At 37.6% G+C, this 21,096-nt stretch overlaps 1 protein-coding gene across 1 annotated transcript; it reads left to right on the forward strand.

Moving 5' to 3' along the window:
- The first annotated feature begins 1,041 nt into the window (after positions 1-1,041).
- Positions 1,042-15,193, forward strand: LOC140155034 (serum paraoxonase/arylesterase 2-like). Its single transcript, XM_072177710.1, has 9 exons — positions 1,042-1,332; positions 8,095-8,165; positions 8,616-8,680; positions 9,419-9,575; positions 9,718-9,850; positions 10,881-11,084; positions 11,658-11,739; positions 11,885-12,004; positions 14,329-15,193. Exons 1-9 carry the CDS (start codon positions 1,229-1,231, stop codon positions 14,494-14,496), a joined length of 1,104 nt encoding a protein of 367 aa, XP_072033811.1. The 5' UTR covers positions 1,042-1,228; the 3' UTR covers positions 14,497-15,193.
- The last annotated feature ends 5,903 nt before the right edge of the window (positions 15,194-21,096 follow it).

The raw sequence follows: 21,096 nt of genomic DNA on the forward strand, positions 1-21,096 counted from the left end.
GTGGGAACTGATAAACTATACCTGGTATTAGCAGTAAATATCGGTAATGATAAACTACCTGGCATCTACAGTATAGATGTGAGTATTTATATATACTACCTGATATAGCAATGGGTACGGATAAACTACCTGGTATCTGCAGTAAACGTAGGAACTGTTAAACTACCTGATATCTGCAGTAGATGTGGGAACTGATAAACTACCTGGTATCTGCAGTAGACGTAGGAACGGATAAACTACCTGGCATCTACAGTAGATGTGGGTATTTATAAACTACCTGATATAGCAGTAGATGTGGGTACCGATATAAACTACCTGGTATCTGCAGTAGTTGTGGGAACTGATAAACTACCTGATATGTGCAGTTGATGTGGGAAATGATAAACCACCTGATATCAGCAGTAGATGTGGGTACTGATAAATTACTGATATCAGCAGTAGATGTTGGTACAAACTACCTGGTAAAATCAATCCTGTCAACTCCGGGGATCTGCACCGCAGCACCTCTTCAATTTTGTTCTTTTTCTGTGTGGTGGTAGATATTGGTAAGAAAGTAAAATCCTGAAAATTTAAGTTTCATAGCCTACAACATCAGACATATCGAATTGCATTCTGAATACGAAGAATGGCCTTCTGATATCAAATAATTTAAAGTTAATGAAACCTTCAAATGATATTTTAACGCAATTAATTCCAGAAATATTTATGAATACCAGTTGCTTGGCATGATTAGATAAGGAAAAACTACAAACATACTTTTTGAGGCTTTTAACGCAACTGATAATAAACGGTTTTAAGATGGGCCTTTACTTCGGTAAACTCGGAAAAAATCAGCGAGGTGACTAGGTTGAGAAATTGCGAGCATAGAAACTGTGACCTTGTAATGCATAGAGCGTGACCTGCCGTCTGACTGCTCTCCTGCATTAAAAAGCGGCCATTTTGGGTTCCTCTACTTTTTTCCGGTGATTTTTCAGTGATGTGTTATTTAATATACTTTTCTGAAATGAATGGTGGTAAAACGTATTCCAATTAGTGGGGTTTAACCCCTTATTTTCCTTAATTTGGCTGGGCTAATTGTGGCACACGACCACAAGGACGTGAATTTTGGTGTTACAGATACGACACTGCAAACATGACAAAGGTCATTAGGAGATAAATGCATGTTGATCAGTTATGTAACAACTTCTGCATTAATCAGCTGCAGTTCATATAGCAATTGCATGTTTGGATGAATTATTTATCCATTTTGAGGAGAAAAAAGATGGGCTTGCTGTTTAAAGGACTATTCTGCGTCGTTGTTGCATATGCGGTTTGGCACTCGCTTAGAGTCATGTGAGTATGTATCAGCATTAAGGTCCAAGTTGGAAATTGTGAAAAATAGGATGCACTTGCTTCTTGAGATAGGGCCTACTGGAAGGTATTGTATGTAGTTGATACGGTTTACATGTATTGTTATTTCACTCCAGAAAATTGATTTCAATTCTATTCAAATTCAATTCTTTCTACACCTGGAGTCTTGCTATTCAATTCCAATTCAATCCACCTTGCTTTAGAATTAATTCAATTCGATTCCAATTCAATTTTTCAATTTCAAAATCATTTCATTTCAATTCCAATCCAGTGCAGTGAAATTAACAGCGAATCAATTTCAATTCAATTATGAGCATTCATTTCAATTCCAATTCAATTCCAATTCCAATACAGTTGCAGTTTGTATTAATTGACCAAAGGCACACTGCAAAAACTGTGCCTAGAGATTGAACACTTTTTTGTCCTCGATTTGTAAACAAATGTAAAATCTAAACACAAATTTATGTCAAATTTCAAAACATCAAGTGTTTAATATCTAAACACAAGGCATCAAATTACTTAAATTACTAAACATGTTTAGCATAGACATGTTTACAAATCGAGAACAAGATGGTGTCTAGAATTGTGTTTAATATCTAGACACTGTTTTTGCAGTGCATGTTTTAAATGTAACTACCAATTTTATAACACTTGAGTCAGCAACACAAAGTCAAAATCAAGTACACTACTTGTCACAAAAGCATTTCAACTTTCTTTTTTGTTATGTTAACTCACTTTTCACATTCAAACAATGCGAGTGATCCTTGACCTCTGAATCCTATTTTATGAAACTTTGGAAGTTCTTAGTTCTAATCTTAGGTGACTGACTTCCTAATATTTGTCTTAACTTCCACCATGCACATTATTTTCTAAACTTAAGGTGTGTGGTACGATCAATAATGGGACCCTGTCCCCACACTGACCTCAAAGATGTCAAAAATCAAGATAGCCCCTATACTTGTCTCAAGATAGCCCCTACTTTACGCCCAAAATCCTTGTACTTTAAAAAAGTGTGAAAAAAACTGCCAAAAATATAAGCATTTTCTCCCAGACTCCTTGCTATATATAAACAAAAATTCCCTGAAAATGCATGTTTTGCCACACAGGGATGGTCATTATATGGTGCCATCTATTGAAGCTAAATTTTTAATGTGTGTCTCATGTGTGAATAGACCTGGAAGTGTATCAGAATTCAGAACGGGGAAGGGCAGGTGGAATGATCTGGAATCACAGACATCTGTTTGTGAATTGAAATGCTGAATTGAAATCAAAGCTGAATTTCATTTCAATTCCACTTCATTCTTCATCACTCAACATGATTTCAATTCCAATCCAATTCAATTCTTCATTGTTCACGATGATTTCAATTCCGATCCAATTCAATTCATGCCCAAGCCCACTCATTTCAATTTCAATTCCAATGCATTGAAATGAAAATCGCCCAAAATTCGTTTCAATTCAATTCGATTTCAATGCATTGAATTAACATTATTTACATGGTCCCGTAGGCCTAAGTCCGATTGGCGAGTAGGCCGGAGTAGCCGGACGGCAGAAGCCAAATTATTTTGGTTTTAACCATTCAAACTTTAGTAGGCCTATCCGGGAGGCCTATACTTCTTAATTTTAATAATTCATTGATTTTAAAGGATGTATGTCCAGGAAGTCAATAATTGCATTAATTTCTAAGGGCGAATTTCTCGACGGGTGGCTTAGCAAGTGGCTTGTCTAGCCTCAAGGCTTAAGAGGTTGTAAGACCAGGCTTAACTGAAAACGTATTTCCCGAAGCACGGCTACCATAGCCTCGAGGCTTCGTTAGCCCGTGGGCCAGGCTTGTAGGATTAGTCCCAGGCTTCAGTAAAATTTGCATTTCTCGGAATCAGTCTTCTGTAGCCGTAGTCTACGCAAGCCTGTTAGACCAGGCTTACAGCGGCTTTTCTTGGCCCTGCCTCAGAGCAGGTCTTAGGTCGTAAGCCTTGGTCTATTTCAATTTACAAATTATTTAAATTGTAACGCAAAGTTTATCTTTCATATTTTTGACGGTCTTTCAATTAACATGAGTAACCAGTCGCGTAACTAGAAGAGCCCCCCTGAAAAAGGTAAATTAGGCCTACTTTTGAGAGTTATTAATTAACCTCATATTTGGTAATTTTAACCTTAACTCAATTTTTAAGGTTAAATAAATTGCATTTATCCCACTTTTGTACCATTGGCCTATATGTCACCAGCTTTAATAGCTTAAATATGGCATTTGTACCATAATTTTTTTCAATCCCACCTCCACCCCCCCATGTCAAAAAGAAATCTACGCCAATGTTCCGGGGACACATTCCAAGCAGATCCCATAACTCCTCAGACCCATTCCACCCCTTACAAACCCAAACAGCATGAACGATGCCTGCCCCTCATTTATTATGTTTGCCCCCGCTTTCCCCCACCCCACCCCCAAATGAAAATGTCTTGTTACGCCACTGTGGGTAAGTAATTGTTCAATTTAGTTGAACATTTCAGCATTTTATTTTAGTGTTCATTTGAGTTAGTTGAATTTTTTTCATCATCATCATCATCATGAAGACCTATATGATACCACCTGTCCCTATCCAAGCCTTAGTTTGATACTCGTACTTTTCATAAGTAGGCCTATTACAATATTATTTTGGAGTGCCTATATTATACCAGGTTGGACATCAATTTAATACAATAGAAGGAGGACAAAATTGGTAAAGATATAGTAAATATTTGACACGAAACAATAATGCATGCAGTATTAAAACTGAATTTACGGATAAGATGCATATAATATTGCTATATCTTCTACTTAAATAATTATAAATATTGTACCAACAGATAACTTCATGTGAGATCTGAGAAGACTACTGATATCAACAGTAGATTGCACGTTGGTTGCTTTCCTTTTTAGGGGAATCACAGATTCCTTTCCATTAGGCTTACAGTTTTACCCTTTTTGGGATGCAAAGAAAAAATCACGAGTATAAAGCATAGACGTATCATTCATACAAGTTGGACTCATAAAAAGTCAAGTGGAAATAAAATAATACATAAAAGACACAAAAACAGACACAATATTCTTGCATCAAGTTGTGTACGGTATATAAGCCCAAGCACAAGACCGCGGGTCCAGGCTAGTCTTCGCGCCGGAAACATTGCGATAATGAGACGGCAACCTTGTTAGTACGGTAAACCGTGAGGACCACAGCTTATGTACATCTACCTCCAACAGCCTATACAATTAAGTCGCTGGTTGAAAGGGACGAGGTTGTCAAGCGTTAAGCCTGCAAGGCCACTAAGACCAGGTTGAATTTGCGTTCAAGAAATCCGGCTAAAGTTAAGACTCGGGCTTCGAGAGCGGGCTAGGCTTAGTAGCCTCAAGGCCATCTTAAGCCTAAGGCTTACTAAGACTCCTATCGAGAAATTCGCCCTAAAAGTCTTGCAATCTTGAGTTAAGGCCAATTAAATGATATTATTACCGGTATATCAAAACAAAAGTTTTGGGCGTTTTCCCCGGCTCTCCTATGAGCTCTATTTCCGCCCATGTGCATTATTTTTCTCTATAGGAGGCAAACGCCTAAGGGCGAGTTTCCCGACAGGAGTCTTATTAAGCCGTAGTCTTAAGGTGGCCTTGAGGCTACTAAGCCTAACCCGCTCTCGAAGCCCGAGTCTTAACTCTAGCCGGATTTCTTCAACGCAAATTCAACCTAGTCTTAGTGGCCTTGTAGGCTTAACGCTTGGCAACCTCGTCCCTTTCAACCAGCGACTTAATTGTATAGGCTGTTGGAGGTAGATGTACATAAGCTGTGGTCCTCACGGTTTACCGTACTAACAAGGTTGCCGTCTCATTATCGCAATGTTCCCGGCGCAAAGACTAGCCTGGACCCGCGGTCTTGTGCTTGGGCTTATACCGTACACAACTTGATGCCAGAATATTGTGTCTGTTTTTGTGTCTTTTATGTATTATTTTATTTCCACTTGACTTTTTATGAGTCCAACTTGTATGAATGATACGTCTTTGCTTTATACTCGTGATTTTTTCTTTGCATCCCATAAAGGGTAAAACTGTAAGCCTAATGGAAAGGAATCTGTGATCCCCCTAAAAAGGAAAGCAACCAACGTGCTATCTACTGCTGATATCAGTAGTCTTCTCAGATCTCACATGAAGTTATCTGTTGGTACAATATTTATAATTATTTAAGTAGAAGATATAGCAATATTATATGCATCTTATATCCGTAAATTCCCCGGGGTAAATTCAGTTTTAATACTGCATGAATTATTGTTTCGTGTCAAATATTTACTATATCTTTACCAATTTTGTCCTTCTTCTATTGTATTAAATTGATGTCCAACCTGGTATAATATAGGCACTCCAAAATAATATTGTAATAGGCCTACTTATGAAAAGCACGAGTATCAAACTATTAAGGCTTGGATAGGGACAGGTGGTATCATATAGGTCTTCATGATGATGATGATGATGATGATGATGATGATGATGATGATGATGATGATGATGATGATGATTATGATGATGATGATCATGATCATGATGATGATGAAAGAATTTAAAAAAAATTATATTCGTTGTTAAAAAATCATCATTCAAAATGAGTAGGTCTTATGATAGCAACAGCTACTTAAAAAATTCAACTAACTCAAATGAACACTAAAATAAAATGCTGAAATGTTCAACTAAATCGAACAATTACCTACCCACAGTGGCGTAACTAGACATTTTCATTTGGGGTGGGGGAAGGGGGTAAACATAATAAATGAGGGGCAGGCATCGTTCATGCTGTTTGGGATTGTAAGGGGAGGAGTGGGTCTGAGGAGTTATGGGATCTGCTTGCAATGTGTCCCCAGAACATTGGCGTAGATTTCTTTTTGACATGGGGGGAGAGGTGGGATTGAAAAAAAAATGGTACAAATGCCATATTTAAGCTATTAAAGCTGGTGACACAGGCCAATCGTACAAAAGTGGGATAAATACAATTTATTTAAGGGATCTAGAATGAGCGTTTATGGCGTTTCGACAGTATTTTTTGTGGGACATGAGAGCACCTCAGACGTATCGAATTGCATTCTGAATACGAAGCATGTCTTTCTGATATCAAATAATTTTCAGTTTTGGAAATTCACGATATGATACAAATTTTATGACAAATTATTAAAATTTGATATTTTTCAAATTTTTGATATATAACAGTCCTCGAAGTAAATTTTATAAATCTAATGATGTATTCTTAAATTGTATGTAGCCGGGAAGTAAAGGCGTCTGTCAATTGAAAATGTTGACCTTTCATATTGAAGATATGGATTTTTTCCCAAAAAGACCTTATTTATTTTGGTATTTTGGGGAAAAATCCATATCTTCAATACGAAAGGTCAAAATTTTCAATTGATCGTATCTAAACCATATGGAAGAACAGGGGAATACTTAAATTTTCCCTGAATATGGACCCAGTATAAAGAAGAAATAAACAAACAAACAAACAAACAATCGTCGGCTTTTTATCCCACCTACATACACTTTAAGTATCCATCGTCAGATTTATAAAGTTTACTTCGAGTACTGTTAAATATCAAAAATATCAATTTTTAATGATTTGCCATAAAATGTGTATTACGTTACGAATTCAAAAAATCAAAATTATTTGATATAAGAAGGGCATTTTCGTATTCAGAATGCAATTCGATATGTCTGATGTGCTCTAATGTCCCACAATAAATACTGTCCAAACGTTCATACCCTTCCCTTAACCTTAAAATTGAGTTTTTAAGGTTAAAATGACCAAATATGAGGTTAATGAATAACTCTCAGAAGTAGGCCTAATTTACCTTTCCCAGGGGGGGGCAAGAGCTCCCCGCCCCTCCCCCCAGTTACGCGATTGCTTACTCATGTTAATTGAAAGACCGTCAAAAATATGAAAGATAAACTTTGCGTTACAATTTAAATAATTTGTAAATTGAAATAGACCAAGGCTTACGACCTAAAACCTGCTCTGAGGCAGGGCCAAGAAAAGCCTCTGTAAGCCTGGTCTAACAGGCTTGCGTAGACTACGGCTACAGAAGACTGATTTCGAGAAATGCAAATTTTACTGAAGCCTGGGGCTAATCCTACAAGCCTGGCCCACGGGCTAACGAAGCCTCGAGGCTATGGTAGCCGTGCTTCGGGAAATACGTTTTCAGTTAAGACTGGTCTTGCGACCTCTTAAGCCTTGAGGCTAGACAAGCCAATTGCTAAGCCACCCGTCGAGAAATTCGCCCTAAAAGTATTGTTTTGATAATATTATATTGATTTATTAATTTACTACTAATAAATGTATATTAATATTATTAATTATTAAAAAGTACACAGCAGTTTTTATAATCAAACTGTATAAAACTGGAAGAATATGATTCCTGTCAGCCCACTCTGAAACTTAAAGAACTGCTTCTGACATTTTACATGCACATTGATATCGGACGTAAAATGTTGATTTTATGTGACATATGCCTAAATAGTGTAGGTTAAGTTATTTATTGTATTTTAGGCATGTCTTTAACATATTTAAATAGGCATTTTTGACTGTATTTCAATGTTGTGGTCACTTTTATAGGCTCCTATCTTGCAGAAATGACATTTTAAAACTCTTGACCGTCACAATCATTCAAATCAGCATTTAGCCTACGTTTGGAGTTGAACATTATGAATGTGAGAGTAAATTTAATCTGACCATTCTCTTTTGATAGATATATAACTGGTCTGTTTGTACGCCGATACAACCACCAACCTGGGCCGTGTCGCATCATACCAGGAATTGGTAAGAAAAATAACAAGGGGATCATCCAGGGGGAAAGCACACAGTGGCCAAAAGAAGCAGACTCGTCGAATTCACAGCCTGAGCGGAAAGGGTGTGGCGTAGTTACGATTTTTCCACTGTGCGAGGAGAGGAAATGCAAAAAAAATAACGGGGACAAAGTGACTTTGATGAGGTGGGGGGGCAAAATTAGACTAAAATGGTTTTTTTAAAAAGGCCTAATAATTAAACTATCTCAGCGGCCAGCATCCCGCTGGGGGTCAAGATATTCAACCCAGGGGAGGGGCACCTGACCCCCTTACGCAACTGGGGAAGGGGGTAGATAAACATTCAGGTTCGAGAAAAAGGGGCACGTAAAGATCAAACAGGTTTTATTGGCCTCGAATCGGTTATCTTTTGTTCTCTGTATTTTCCAATTTTTTACAAAATGATGATGTTTGTGTTTGATTTCAGAGTATGGTAGTGAGGATATACAAACTCTATCTAATGGTATAGCGTTGATTACAGCTGGTATGAACGTAAGTATTCATCCATTCACTCAGTCATTCGAACGAATTCGTTTCATTCGTTCGTTTTGTTTTGTTTTTGTTTTTGGTTGATTTGTATGGCGCTTTCAACTACTGAGGTTATTTGCGCCAGTACTCACTCCTTTGTCAAGTTGCACCTGTATAACTCCATTCAGTCACAATACGTAATTTTCTGCTTCACTGCATCTTATTTATTTCTATCCTCTTCATGCCTAGCTCGTTGATATCTCCTGCTGTATCTGCTCGTACACTAAAATCCAGATTGTTCCTCTGTCTGCGTGGTAAAAACCAAACGGTGTCTCTTCAGAGCCACACCAGGCTGAGTCAGCCGAGGAAGGGCTAAAACGTGGTCAAATGATCCTACGCTAGCTTGACTTCCCCGCATCCAAGCCTGTTCCCCAGAGCCCAAGTTAGCGTTATCCATCCGACACCACGTGGAGGTTTGGGTTGAGTTGCCCGCGAGCAATAACTTTGCCAGCTCTACGCGGACCTTGCCGGACCCATTCGTTCGTTCATCGATCCATACACTAAATAAGTCCTCTCCTCGAGTATAAATGGCACACCAGCGACTTCATATAGGCGTAACTATATAATAGTATAACGGTACTCTTTAATAGTATAGAAACATGTTGTTAAAAAAGGAAATAAATCATATTTAGATATAATTGGAGATGGACCATGGACAATCAATCATCTGCTCTGTTTCTCTGTTTGCTTGTTTATTCGCAGGCCGGTGTAACCGATACCCCACATAAATTCAGAGGAATCTATACCTTTGATTTCAATAATCCGAACAAAAATTTGACGAAACTCAAGTTAACCGGAAATTTGGCCGAAGAAGATTTCGTTCCTCATGGGTTTCATGTTTGGACTGATAAGCACACAGGTAACATTTACAATAATGAAAGATAATCGTTAATCAATTATACATTTGATCTCATAGCGTTAAAATCATCAACAATAGTAAATCAACAAGAAAACAACAACAGAAAACACAGTTTAGTTTCAAGTGACTTTTTCCATTTTAGGTAGTGTGACCGTTTTTGCTGTTAATCATGGACGTACCTACTGGGATAATGAAAGCGTCGAAGTATTCAAATATGACAATAAGGCCCAGAGTTTACATCACATTCGAACAATTAGAAATGCAAACTTTATAAGGTATGTGCGATGGCTAGTCCGGCAGACATTATCAGCAAGAATTTCAAATACCGGCCTTTTGTTCATGTTATGCTCCTGACTTGCAATGCCGGGATTTGGCATGGCACGCTGGTGGTATCCATTAGGCGGAGGCGCGTGTTTAGCGTTAGGTTTGGACATTTAATTATATTCTTTATTTTTCACCCGGCTTAAGGGGGTACTACACCCCTGGCCAATTTTGTGCCTATTTTTGCAATTTTCTCAAAATTATAGCGCAGTGACAAGTAAGATATGTATATTATAGGGGCAAGGACTACAACTACTGCACTGAAAATTCAGCAACTCAAGGTAAGTAGTTATTGATTTATTGATCAAATCTTGGTTTTCCCTCATTTTTGACTGTAACTCCACAGCTGTTGTCTGTGCTGAAATAAAATTTCCAGTGCAGTAGTTGTAGTCCTTGCCCCTATACATATACATATCTTACTTGTCACTAATGCGCGAAAAATGCAAAAATAGGCACAAAATTGGGCAGGGGTGTAGTACCCCCTTAATGAAATTAAATATCCCAACCTAACGCTAAACACGGCTCCTCCGCCTAATGAAATAGCCGGCCTGCATTTGAAGACCAGCTTAATGTGTTTTCACATCCAAGTTTCACTGATTACCGAAATGCCGACATTGATCTCGGCACTGACGATGCTAAAGACTACATCTGCCATGCTGGGATTTCTGAAGGACCATCATGTCGGCGAACATATAATTTGGTGACATACAATGTCTGGTTATAGATTTATCTATCTTATTAGATGGACAATTCGTGATCCACAACCTCATCCCATACTTACCCCTTTTTTGCAGATTCGGTCGTTTGACAAAAATTAAGACATCGTCAATTAGTATTTTCCGTAACCCATGCACCCTATGGGGCGCTATGCGTGTAATTATGCGTAACTCGCAAATTCAATGATTGAATCAACTGAAATTTGGCAAATGAACTTTTTTTGTGGGTACCATACCTTTAAATCTAGTAACAAATTGTGCATTGCAGGTTGAATGATATCGTAGCGACAGGAAATAACACGTTTTACGCAACAAATGATGACGTGTGGTTTCAAGCACTTTGGAAATGGAAAATAGAACCGTTCCTTCAAACTCCATTTGGGAATATCGTCTATTATGATGGGCAATCAGCAAGGACCGTGGCTAGAGGTTACGTTCTGGCGAATGGTATCAACTTGGCGCCTGATCAGAAGTAAATATAATTTAGACTACCGTCTGCGTAATTTTTCATTATTTTGCTAATCATGTAAACAGGGCAATACCGTTTCAATGAAATCGAAGTTGAAGATGATGATGAAGATGAAGCTGAAGATGAACATTAATATGATGATGATGACGACAACTGCGACGCCGTTGATGACTATGACGGTGGTGTTGAAGACGATAATAATAAGATAATGATGATGATGATGATGATGATGATGATGATGATGATGATGATGATGATGATGATGACTATGACGATGATGGTGGCGGCGATGATGATGGTTAATGTTGAGAATGATAATGACGATGACGACTATACGAAGATGATGATGACCACTTCGATGACGATAATGATGACGATGATAATGATGATGATGCCGAGAGGCCGACGACGATTGTGACGACGGTGCCTACTATAAAGGTGGTGATGACGATAATGATGATGTTGATGATTATACTGAGGAAGAGGAGACGGAGGAGGATAACAACGTTAGTTTCATTTACTACAAATGACACAAAATCCGATATCGGTAACGATGATTTTCATTGTTTATTTTAGAACCCTGTACTTGGCTAATTACGGAGAGGCTAATATGGTAGTATTCAAACGACATCCTGACAACAGTCTTACGGAAATCAAGGTATGCATGGTTATGATAATAATGTATTGCATTAAAAATGTATTAACTTGCAAAAAAAAAAGTTAAAAAGGCAGTTACCGACTTATATTAAAGTTTAAATACCTGTATATCAAACGCAACAAAATGTAAATTAATCTCGTTGCAGAGAGTTGATCTTCACATGCCTCGACCAGATAATATAGAAGTAGACTTTGATGGAAACCTTTGGATAGCAGGAGGTTATAAGTTATTAGCTGATGCTAATTCAAAAGCACCTTCGTCGATGGTACGTATTTGGAAATATAATTTGCTATTAGACGGAGATTTCCAGCCTTCCAACTGTCATTTGTTTTATTGTGTTTTTGGGATCTGTGTTTACATGCATCCCTTTCCCCTGAGTAGGAAGCTCGCGAGTTCTGTATTGTGACTTCCTGATGTTTTTCATGTCACAAATCTAACAACCAGAAACGAAACATCAAATCGAGTCCGAGTCCTTGCCAATTTCTGATGTCCGAGTCCGAGTCCGAGTCCTCAATGTTCGAGTCCGAGTCCGAGTCCGAGTCCTTAATCTCCTTATGTATCAAATTCAAGACCTGGGGTTTTGACCAATACTTTATCAACGTAGGCCTATATTTAACCAGAATTTTAGTTCTATATTATTTTCTTGTAATTATACATAATTTGTTAGTCCCACCTTGCATGCCTAGTATAGTTTTGGGGCTGTGCAATAATTATGCGGAGCCCGTGGAGGTGTTTTTTAAGGGATTTTGGCGGTCACTTTGAAAAACGCCCTCTAGCGAGAGTTCCCCACATATTTCAATGGGTCAGACCCCTCTCACTTTATTCAGCGTCCTCAAATCTATAAAGAAAACACCTTCAAAACTTCTTGTACTCAAACCGAGAACGGGACTTCCATTCTGGACCCTATATCCCCTCTCGGCCTGCCAAAATCGCTTGCCCCCCCAATCCCGGCCTGCCAAAAAATTTGCAGCCCTTTGCACATGCTATTTTGAGGATCCCAATTTACAAACCTTGGATATATGTTGCTAGTGCAGCGAGCAGGCAAATTTGCATAATATGTAAGCGTTTCCGTACTGTTTTCTAAGCAATTTTAGAGCGTTTTATTTGAAAGGTGCCCCATGTGTCAAAATTGCTTGTTCCCCCCTCTCAGCTAAATCTGCTTGCCAAAAATTGCTTCCACCCTCCCTTTCGATCGGCCAAAAAATCTTGCCCCTAATTTTACCTTCCCCAAATGCTCATAACAGAGTATACTCACAGACTCCCCCCACCCACACTTATTAGCCTTGTGTTTTAAAGAGGCAAAAGATGCAATATGACAATCAAAATATGACTTCACTACCAAACTTCAGGTGCCAAACGAAAGGGTGTTGGATCTGGCTATAGGCCTATGCAGTATTAATCCGGGAGTGGGGGGATCACTCACATGTAACGGTGGTACGGGTAGGCTACGTGCGGCGATCAAGGGTCCCTTTTCATGCTCTCTGGCAGTTCCTTGAGACCCACAGTTTGCACCATATATATTGTATATTAACGTCATGAACAGTAATATTATATATTACATAGATTAAGTTATATTAACCATCACAAATTATTATCAATATATCTTTTTGTTAATATTATTGCAATTTACTCTTATTATTAATTGTTATTATATTTATTAAACTATATCTACTGTACTCAATGTTATTATTATATATGCTATGCTATGTATGATATTGATTGATAAAATAAATTTGAACTTTGAACTTTGAACTTTGAACTTTGAACCATGCTCCAGTTCATTGAGCCCAACACTCTGAAAATTGTAGCTCTAATAGCTCAAATTTGGAAACATTTTGAAGTAGCTTTAAAGCCTATAATATGGCCCAATTTTAGTTCACAGGCCTCCACAAAAATGTTGAAATTTCAGTTCATCAAGCCCCTATTTTGCCCACAAATTATTATTCATGTAGGCCTATATTCTAGACTTGCGCCTAACCAAGCAGTCATGCTGTATTGCAGTTACAATGTCCGATTGGGCTTTCCGTAGATTGGACTTTCCGTACAAAACAAACGATTATGATTAAAATCCATTTAACCAATTAAAGATATAACTGAAAGCAATCTTGCTTTTTGGTTGTACTTTTATTTATAAACTGAATTTATTTGCATGTAAAATTACTTAAATTGATCATGTGATGTGATCATTGATCAAGCATAAGAAGAAGTTTTCAAAGAACGAAAATAAAAGACCTAAAAAGACCATATTTTGCCGGACTCGAAGAGGACTCGAAGCCGAGTCCCCGAGTCCTTGGGGTCCGAGTCCGAGTCCGAGTCCAAGTCCTTAGCTTCCGAGTCCAAGTCCGAGTCCGAGTCCTTGAAAAAAGGACTCGAGTCCGGACTCGAGTCCGAGTCCGAGTCCCGAGTCCTCCAACACTGATAGATATACTTTCAAATCATTGATAATTCGGTTGACAAAAATATAGACGTACTCCTACTAAATCTCGAATAATCCTTAAATGTTTCCGTACATTATTGTTTTAACAAAACGGAACAATTCCATATTGAAATGTTTTGACCTGTATGTTTGTTTTGGTAATTGCAATGTAGGTAATTCGGGGAAAGCCCGAGAATGACGACTTTACATTTGAAGAAGTTTACGTCAATGATGGACAGATCTTGGACAGTGCTAGTGTGGTTAGCTTCTTTCAAAACCAGATGCTTGTAGGAACACCACGACAAAGGCTTTTATATTGTGACGAAGTATATGTGAATTAATCGGTTATACAGCACGAGAAATTTCTTTCTGGGGGATATTGGGAGTTGCAGAAATCAGGAATTGTCACTAAAATTTGGCATTTTTTGCCCCAAACTTGGCCTGTTCCCGATTTCCTTAGCTGAACTGGAGGCAAGTGGATTTAATAGGTAAACATGGTAAATATCATATCCGGGATAGGAGCACACATGAGTACTAACAAGAGTGTGCTCAGCGGCCAAGAACCCCCTCCCACCTCTACCAGTTTTCATCACACATGAACCTTGTCGAACTAGTCGCCGGTACAAACCTATAGCGATCTGTTCTCACGACGAAACCGAAAACATGTTGATGGATCTCAAACTGAAAGGCTCTCAAAGTTTGGTAGCGGTGCAAAAGCGTTGGTGTGTTTATTCTGAATTTGCAAATAAAAGTAGTTCCTCTTGCGAGATTCATTAACACAGATCTTATTCAGTACTTTTATGCATTATGAAGTCAATCTCTTTTTAACTGAATGCTTTAAGTTATATGCTAGCTTAAAAGCTAGCATATAACTTAACTTCGCTCTGAATGGAAATGGAAATGGAAAAGGAAAAGTTTGATTGTTTATTAAAACAATAATCGAGGGTGACATATGGTTCTGTTTGTTTGTGTTGTGTTTTTTTTATAAATTTATCAGCCATAAGCACTTAATTAGAATTCGAATTTGTTTGTGTTTGTACTACAACAGAGCAATTTAATTGATGATCAATACACACATCTACTGTTGGTATCAGGTAGTTAATCATTACACAAATCTGCTACTATGTCTAGCAATAAACCATCTACTTCTGATAGAGGTAGTTTATCAATACACAATTCAATGAATCAGTAGTTTATCAATACAAACATTTACACTATTGATACCAGGTAGTTTATTAAACACAGATCTACTGCTGATATCACTCAGGTAGATGATCATTACTCACATCTACTGTTGAAATCAGCATTAGAGAATGAATTTGGAGAAAACCTTCTAATGCTAATTACAAACACTCGCTGAACAGCAAGACCTTCCCTCTAAGCTTTTAATCCGATAAGCTGATTATCTATTTGTTTTCATGAATTGGAAGACATTCTTTGATGTATTACTGAGCTCAATCATCTGAAATTACTGGAGCGTGAGTCACCCAGGCTGGTGGCTCAGCATAGTATTTTATTAACAGAAGGTTTTCTCCAAATTCGTTTCCTAATGGGTAGTTTATCATTACTCACATCTACTGTTGACATCAGGTAGTTTATCATTACTCACACACAGCGTCATCATACCTATATCTTCGTGTCAAAAATCGAATCCTCTCATTTTTCAAAAGCTACGCATGGCGATTTTGTTCGAGATAAGCCGAGCGACTCAGGCTAACTTGGCATACCATATGTGATATGAGATACCACATAGCCTGCAACAGAGTTTCTATTCTATGTTTTTACGATTTGCGCATGATCAAGTACCCCATATGATATTGCCATTACAAGAAAATTCGATTTTTGTCAGGTAAACCTCAGGTTTTGTTTCCAACACACTAACTGGAAATGCAATACACTAATTAGCGGGAATTGCTGTTTGCTGTGGATATATTTTACTGCATTTTATCCGTAACGATTTTGAAATCGTTCGTCAAAATTGTGATATATTAAACTGTTTGAGAATTACAATTTTATAAAGGAACACGTGTACAGAATATTAAAGCACAAGTCTATACAATGTACTATATCAACACACTATACCACTTTCTTTATCTGCGTCAATAATAGAATATTGATTTCAATCGAATTGAATACATCTCTCCATTTTGAGTTTGTACTCCACCACTGAGCGATCTAGCGATCGATTTCTAGACAATCAGATGGGACTCCTTTTCTTGCGTTCGGTGAAATACCAATCGCCCGTCGCTCACCAACGGAGTATTAAGTTTATATTTATAATATAGGGTGTCGACACTGTGTCACATCTACTGCTGACATCAGATAGTTTATCAATACTCACATCTACTGTTGACATCAGGTAGTTTATCATTACTCACATCTACTGCTGACATCAGGTAGTTTATCAATACTCACATCTACTGCTGATATCGGGTAGTTTATCAATACTCACATCTACTGCTAATATAGGTAGTTTATCATTACTCACATCTACCGTTGACATCCGTATAGTTGATCAATACTCACATCTACTGCTGACACCAGGTAGTTGATCAATACTGCACATCTACTGCTGACATCAGGTAGTTGATCAATACTCACATACTGCTGATATCAGGTAGTTGATCATTACTCACATCTACTGTTGATATCAAGTAGTTTATCAATACTCACATCTACTCCTGATATCAGATAGTTTATCAACACTGTGATGTGCCCTGAGTAATTTCAGTTGATTATTTATCTTTGTTTACAATATAAAGCTACTTCTATGAGAGATGGGAAACCCCCTTTGCAAGAGTTGGTGTGAGACATTTTGGGATTCCCCCAAATCACTGTAAACAAAGTCATGACTAGTTATAGTTATGGATTGGGTATTCCCCTGAGATTGTAAAGTGGATATGACATCATTTTTGGAAAAAACCCAAGAAGAGGTGTAATGTGAAAGGTGAATGTTTATAATTATTCTTGGGAATTTCCAAATTACATCATATGTTGTGAAAGTAGTAATTGGCTATTAAGGTGGAATACCAGGGATTGGGTGCTAAAAAGCAATTTCTGGAATTTCTCCTATGATATTACTTAAACATTCAGCTTTCTTTTACGTTTTTATTTGATACAAATCGCACATTGCGTTCAAAAGTTGTGGGTGAAAAGCTTTCAACAGATGACGCAACAAACTGTCAGAATGAGCCTTTATCCTATATAACACAACGTATTATATTTCTTATGTATTCTATTGTTTTCAAACAGTGTTATTAGAGTACCGTAATCAACTAATAGAAATTAATTTCAGGCCAAAATATATAGATGGAACAGAACAAATTGTTGCATATATAAAGTTCAAGTGATATGTCAGTAAAAATAATAATTTCTAATCATAATATTATGCTAATTAGCTATTAAATTAATATTCATATTTCAACATTATAACTTTATAGTAGATTTCCACCTATTTTATATTTTACCGAAAATGTTGAGTTCATATAAGAAATCCCTTTTTTTTATCAGTTTCAGTAAAATGCAAAAGGCTCACTAATCATATATTGCTTTTCTCAAATAGCATCATGACCTCACCCCCTAAGTATCTGCAAATATCGAACAGATCTATCAGTTGCCCTATTAATATGTCTCGTGGAATTTTCCAGGGCTGCCATATTTCACCATTCTTGTTTCTCTTTGCCATAGAAATTCTTGCAATTGCAATCCGCAGTAATTATGACATCGGAGGGATTCGAGTGGGCCATGTGGAAAAAAAGATAAATTTGCTGGCAGATGTTACCACTTTTTTTTTACATGGGGATTTGGGATCTTTTGAGGCCCTTTTCCAAACTCTTGATAAATATGCCCTTTTTTCAGGATGTAAAATTAATTTGTCCAAGTCTGAAGCTATTTATATTGGCAGTAAAAGAAATAGTACTGTTTTTCCTTTTCAAGACTCAAGCCTTCGGTGGAGGTCAAATACATTCAAAACTTTAGGTGTTAATTTTTCTTTGAATATTAAATCTCTTTATGAACTCAACTTTATCCCAAAACTTAGATTGAACAAACCCTTAACTGCTGGAGACACAGGAATTTGTCTCTTATTGGTAAAGTTACTGTTATTAAATCATTTATGTTACCCCCAACTTCTTTATCTATTTTCAGTTCTTTGCATTAATATTCCAGAAGTTGAACCATCTTTTCTATAAATTTATTTGGAATGGGGGGGGGGGAAGATAGGGTAAAGCGGGATATCCTTTGCAATAAATACGAGCATGGTGGGTTGGGAATGTTTGACCCTCTTTTGTTTTCCCAAGCTCAGAGATTTATTTGGGTCAAACAGTTATTGGACCCCAATTATTCCAGTTTTTGGAAGACGTTGGAATTGTCTGTTTTAGAAAATTTTCACACCGACTGGACAATTTTTGTTGAAGTCTAATGCTCCTGATTGTGTTTTGAATTCTTTGTCTAATTGTCAGCTTATTGAAACTATTAAACTTTTGGTATCTATACAAAACCAAACTCATGGTCAACTTAGGCTGGTCTGATTTTCATCTGCAAGACCCAATTTGGTGGAACAAAAATGTCTGGTTAAAATCTAAAAAGTTTTTTTTCTACCCTGTCTGGGATGAGAAGGGGATTCGTCATATTTCAGATCTTTCATTTTTCATAGAGCAATTTGTACTAATCAGTTTCTTCATAAAATCGGTAGACTTGATTTACCCAATTGTTATTTTTGTAAGAAATTTCTCGAAACACTTCTCCATTTATTCTGTGAATGTGAGAAAGTTACAACTTACCCCCCCCCCCCCTTATGGGATGATTTATGCTTTCTAATAAACAACATTTCTGGGGAATCCTTTAATTTTTCCGACTTTGAAAATATGTTTGGTGTTACAGACTCCTCATAGCATGATAGGTGTATTTCATTTCTTTTTCTTTGCCTCAAATTTTATATTCATAAGTGCAAATTTCAGGAATCCATTCCCAATTTTGTTGCTTTTATGAATTTAATTAAGCTTAAGAGGTCTACTGAATATAAAATTGCTGAGAGTAAAGGGAAACTTAGGCTTCATTAAAAAAAATGGACCCTTGATCTTGAAGCATCTTAAGCTTTTTTTTCATTCAAGTTTATCTACTTGTATTGTTTTAACTCTCCTTTTTTGCCTACTATATTTTTAATAATCCAAACAATGCACCATTAATTCTACTAGTATTTCCTTTTATTCTAAATTATTATTATTAGTTTGTATTATTTGCCTCGTTTATGTGATGAGAGTGTGTGATGGTACATTTGGGTGTGCAGTGTGAGCGTGGTTGTTTGTCTGTCCAAAAAAACCAATCTGGTTTTGGACAATTATATTTTTTTCCAGCTATATGCAGCTACATGATGCCTTTAATATTGATGCCTTCATGACTGTGATGACTCATTGCATATTCAAATTGGGACTTACCACTTTTATGGGGGCTGTGATGGCCTTTTTCATGTGTCTTAGCCAGGCATTTAGCTTTTGCATTGTCCTTTTGCCATAGGCTTGCTGTTTCATCTGTCCTGGCTTCAGCTTTTGCAGCTATAGGCCTATATCACATCATCTTTTACGAGTGGTGGGAATCAATTACCTTTGTATTAATATTCCTCATTGCAATTTATTCAAATGCTTTGCAATTAATGGTTGCACTTTAATGTTGTAGTCATGTAGCTGACTTAAAGAAAGAAGGGGACTGGTGGTTATCTCGATGTATCTTTCTCCACCCACCAGTTCCAAGTACAGGGCAATAAAAACTGAAATACAAAAAAAAAGTATCTGTAAATAAAAAACACAGAGGAGTAACTACAGAATACCCCTCTCGGGGCTATAGTTGTATAAAGTTGTAACATGTTTGTATGTATTGGAATAGGGTGTTTTGTGCTTGAGTGGGGTATTCTGTTTTAATGATTTGTGTATGGTAATGTTGTGAGTGTGTTATTCTGGAGACTAAGTATAGGTCTTGGTTTTTTGTGGGCGCAGTTGGCGCAGACGTAGTCGAAAAACCGACAGAGTTGGCGTTTGACGTGGACGCAGTTTAAATTGGCGGGTTGATCAATGCAGCGTAGATGCATTATTTAAGTTGCAGATGAAACAAAGGAAGTATGTTTGCTGGTACTACTCGGGAGTAGGCCTATAGGCCCTAGGTGTCGGTTTTTAACAAGGCGCAGTCGGCGCAGACGTAGTTGAAAATTGACAGGTTTTTAAAAATGGGGCGTGGACGTAGTATTGCGGGGGGGTGTGTCCCCGTTATACCGTTGAAGGAGTTCAAGATGTGGTATTTTTGTGTGATTGTATTTGAATTAGTTGTTGGTACATGTATAGGCCTACTAGGACAAATTCTATGTCTAGTTTTTATGTCGGCGTAGTCGGCGCAGACGTAGCTGAAAATTAACAGGTTTGGGCTTTGGGCTTGGACGTGGATAGAATTGGTGATTTTATGAATGGGACATAGTGTTTGGGGGATTTGTGCCCATGATGTTGAATTAGTATAATATGTTAAATTGTGTGTGAATGTGGTGGCAGACTGGCAGTACATGAACAGTATGTTGGACATAGGTCTTGGTTTTAAGTCGGCGCAGTCGGCGCAGCCATAGTTGAAAATGGCAGATTTTGCGTTTGGGCGTGGACGTAGTTAAAAGTGGTGATTTTAAAAATGGAGCGTGGACGCAGTATTGCGGGGGATTTGTCCCCAATGGCGTTGAAGGAGTAGGCCTACAAGATGTTGTTTTGTGTTTGATAGTGTTTGAATTTGTTGTTGGTACATGTAAATTGGACAAAGTATAGGTCCTGGTTTAATGTCGGCGCAGACGTAGTCGAAATTTAGCATGTTTGGGCTTTGGGTGTGGTCGTAATTAAAATGGGTGATTTTATAAATGGGGCATGGACGCAGTGTTGGAGGGGATTTGTCCCCGTTGAAGTTGAATTGGGATG

Source organism: Amphiura filiformis, chromosome 6 (assembly GCF_039555335.1).
Source record: "Amphiura filiformis chromosome 6, Afil_fr2py, whole genome shotgun sequence".
Taxonomy (NCBI): Eukaryota; Metazoa; Echinodermata; class Ophiuroidea; order Amphilepidida; family Amphiuridae; genus Amphiura; species Amphiura filiformis.

Excerpts from the sequence above, each read along its gene's own strand:
- LOC140155034 (XM_072177710.1), top strand. The coding sequence starts at position 1,229 with ATGAATTATTTATCCATTTTGAGGAGAAAAAAGATGGGCTTGCTGTTT. Across the intron at positions 1,333-8,094 it reads TGGCACTCGCTTAGAGTCAT|ATATATAACTGGTCTGTTTG; the intron begins GTGAGTATGTAT and ends CTCTTTTGATAG. Across the intron at positions 8,681-9,418 it reads TGATTACAGCTGGTATGAAC|GCCGGTGTAACCGATACCCC; the intron begins GTAAGTATTCAT and ends GTTTATTCGCAG.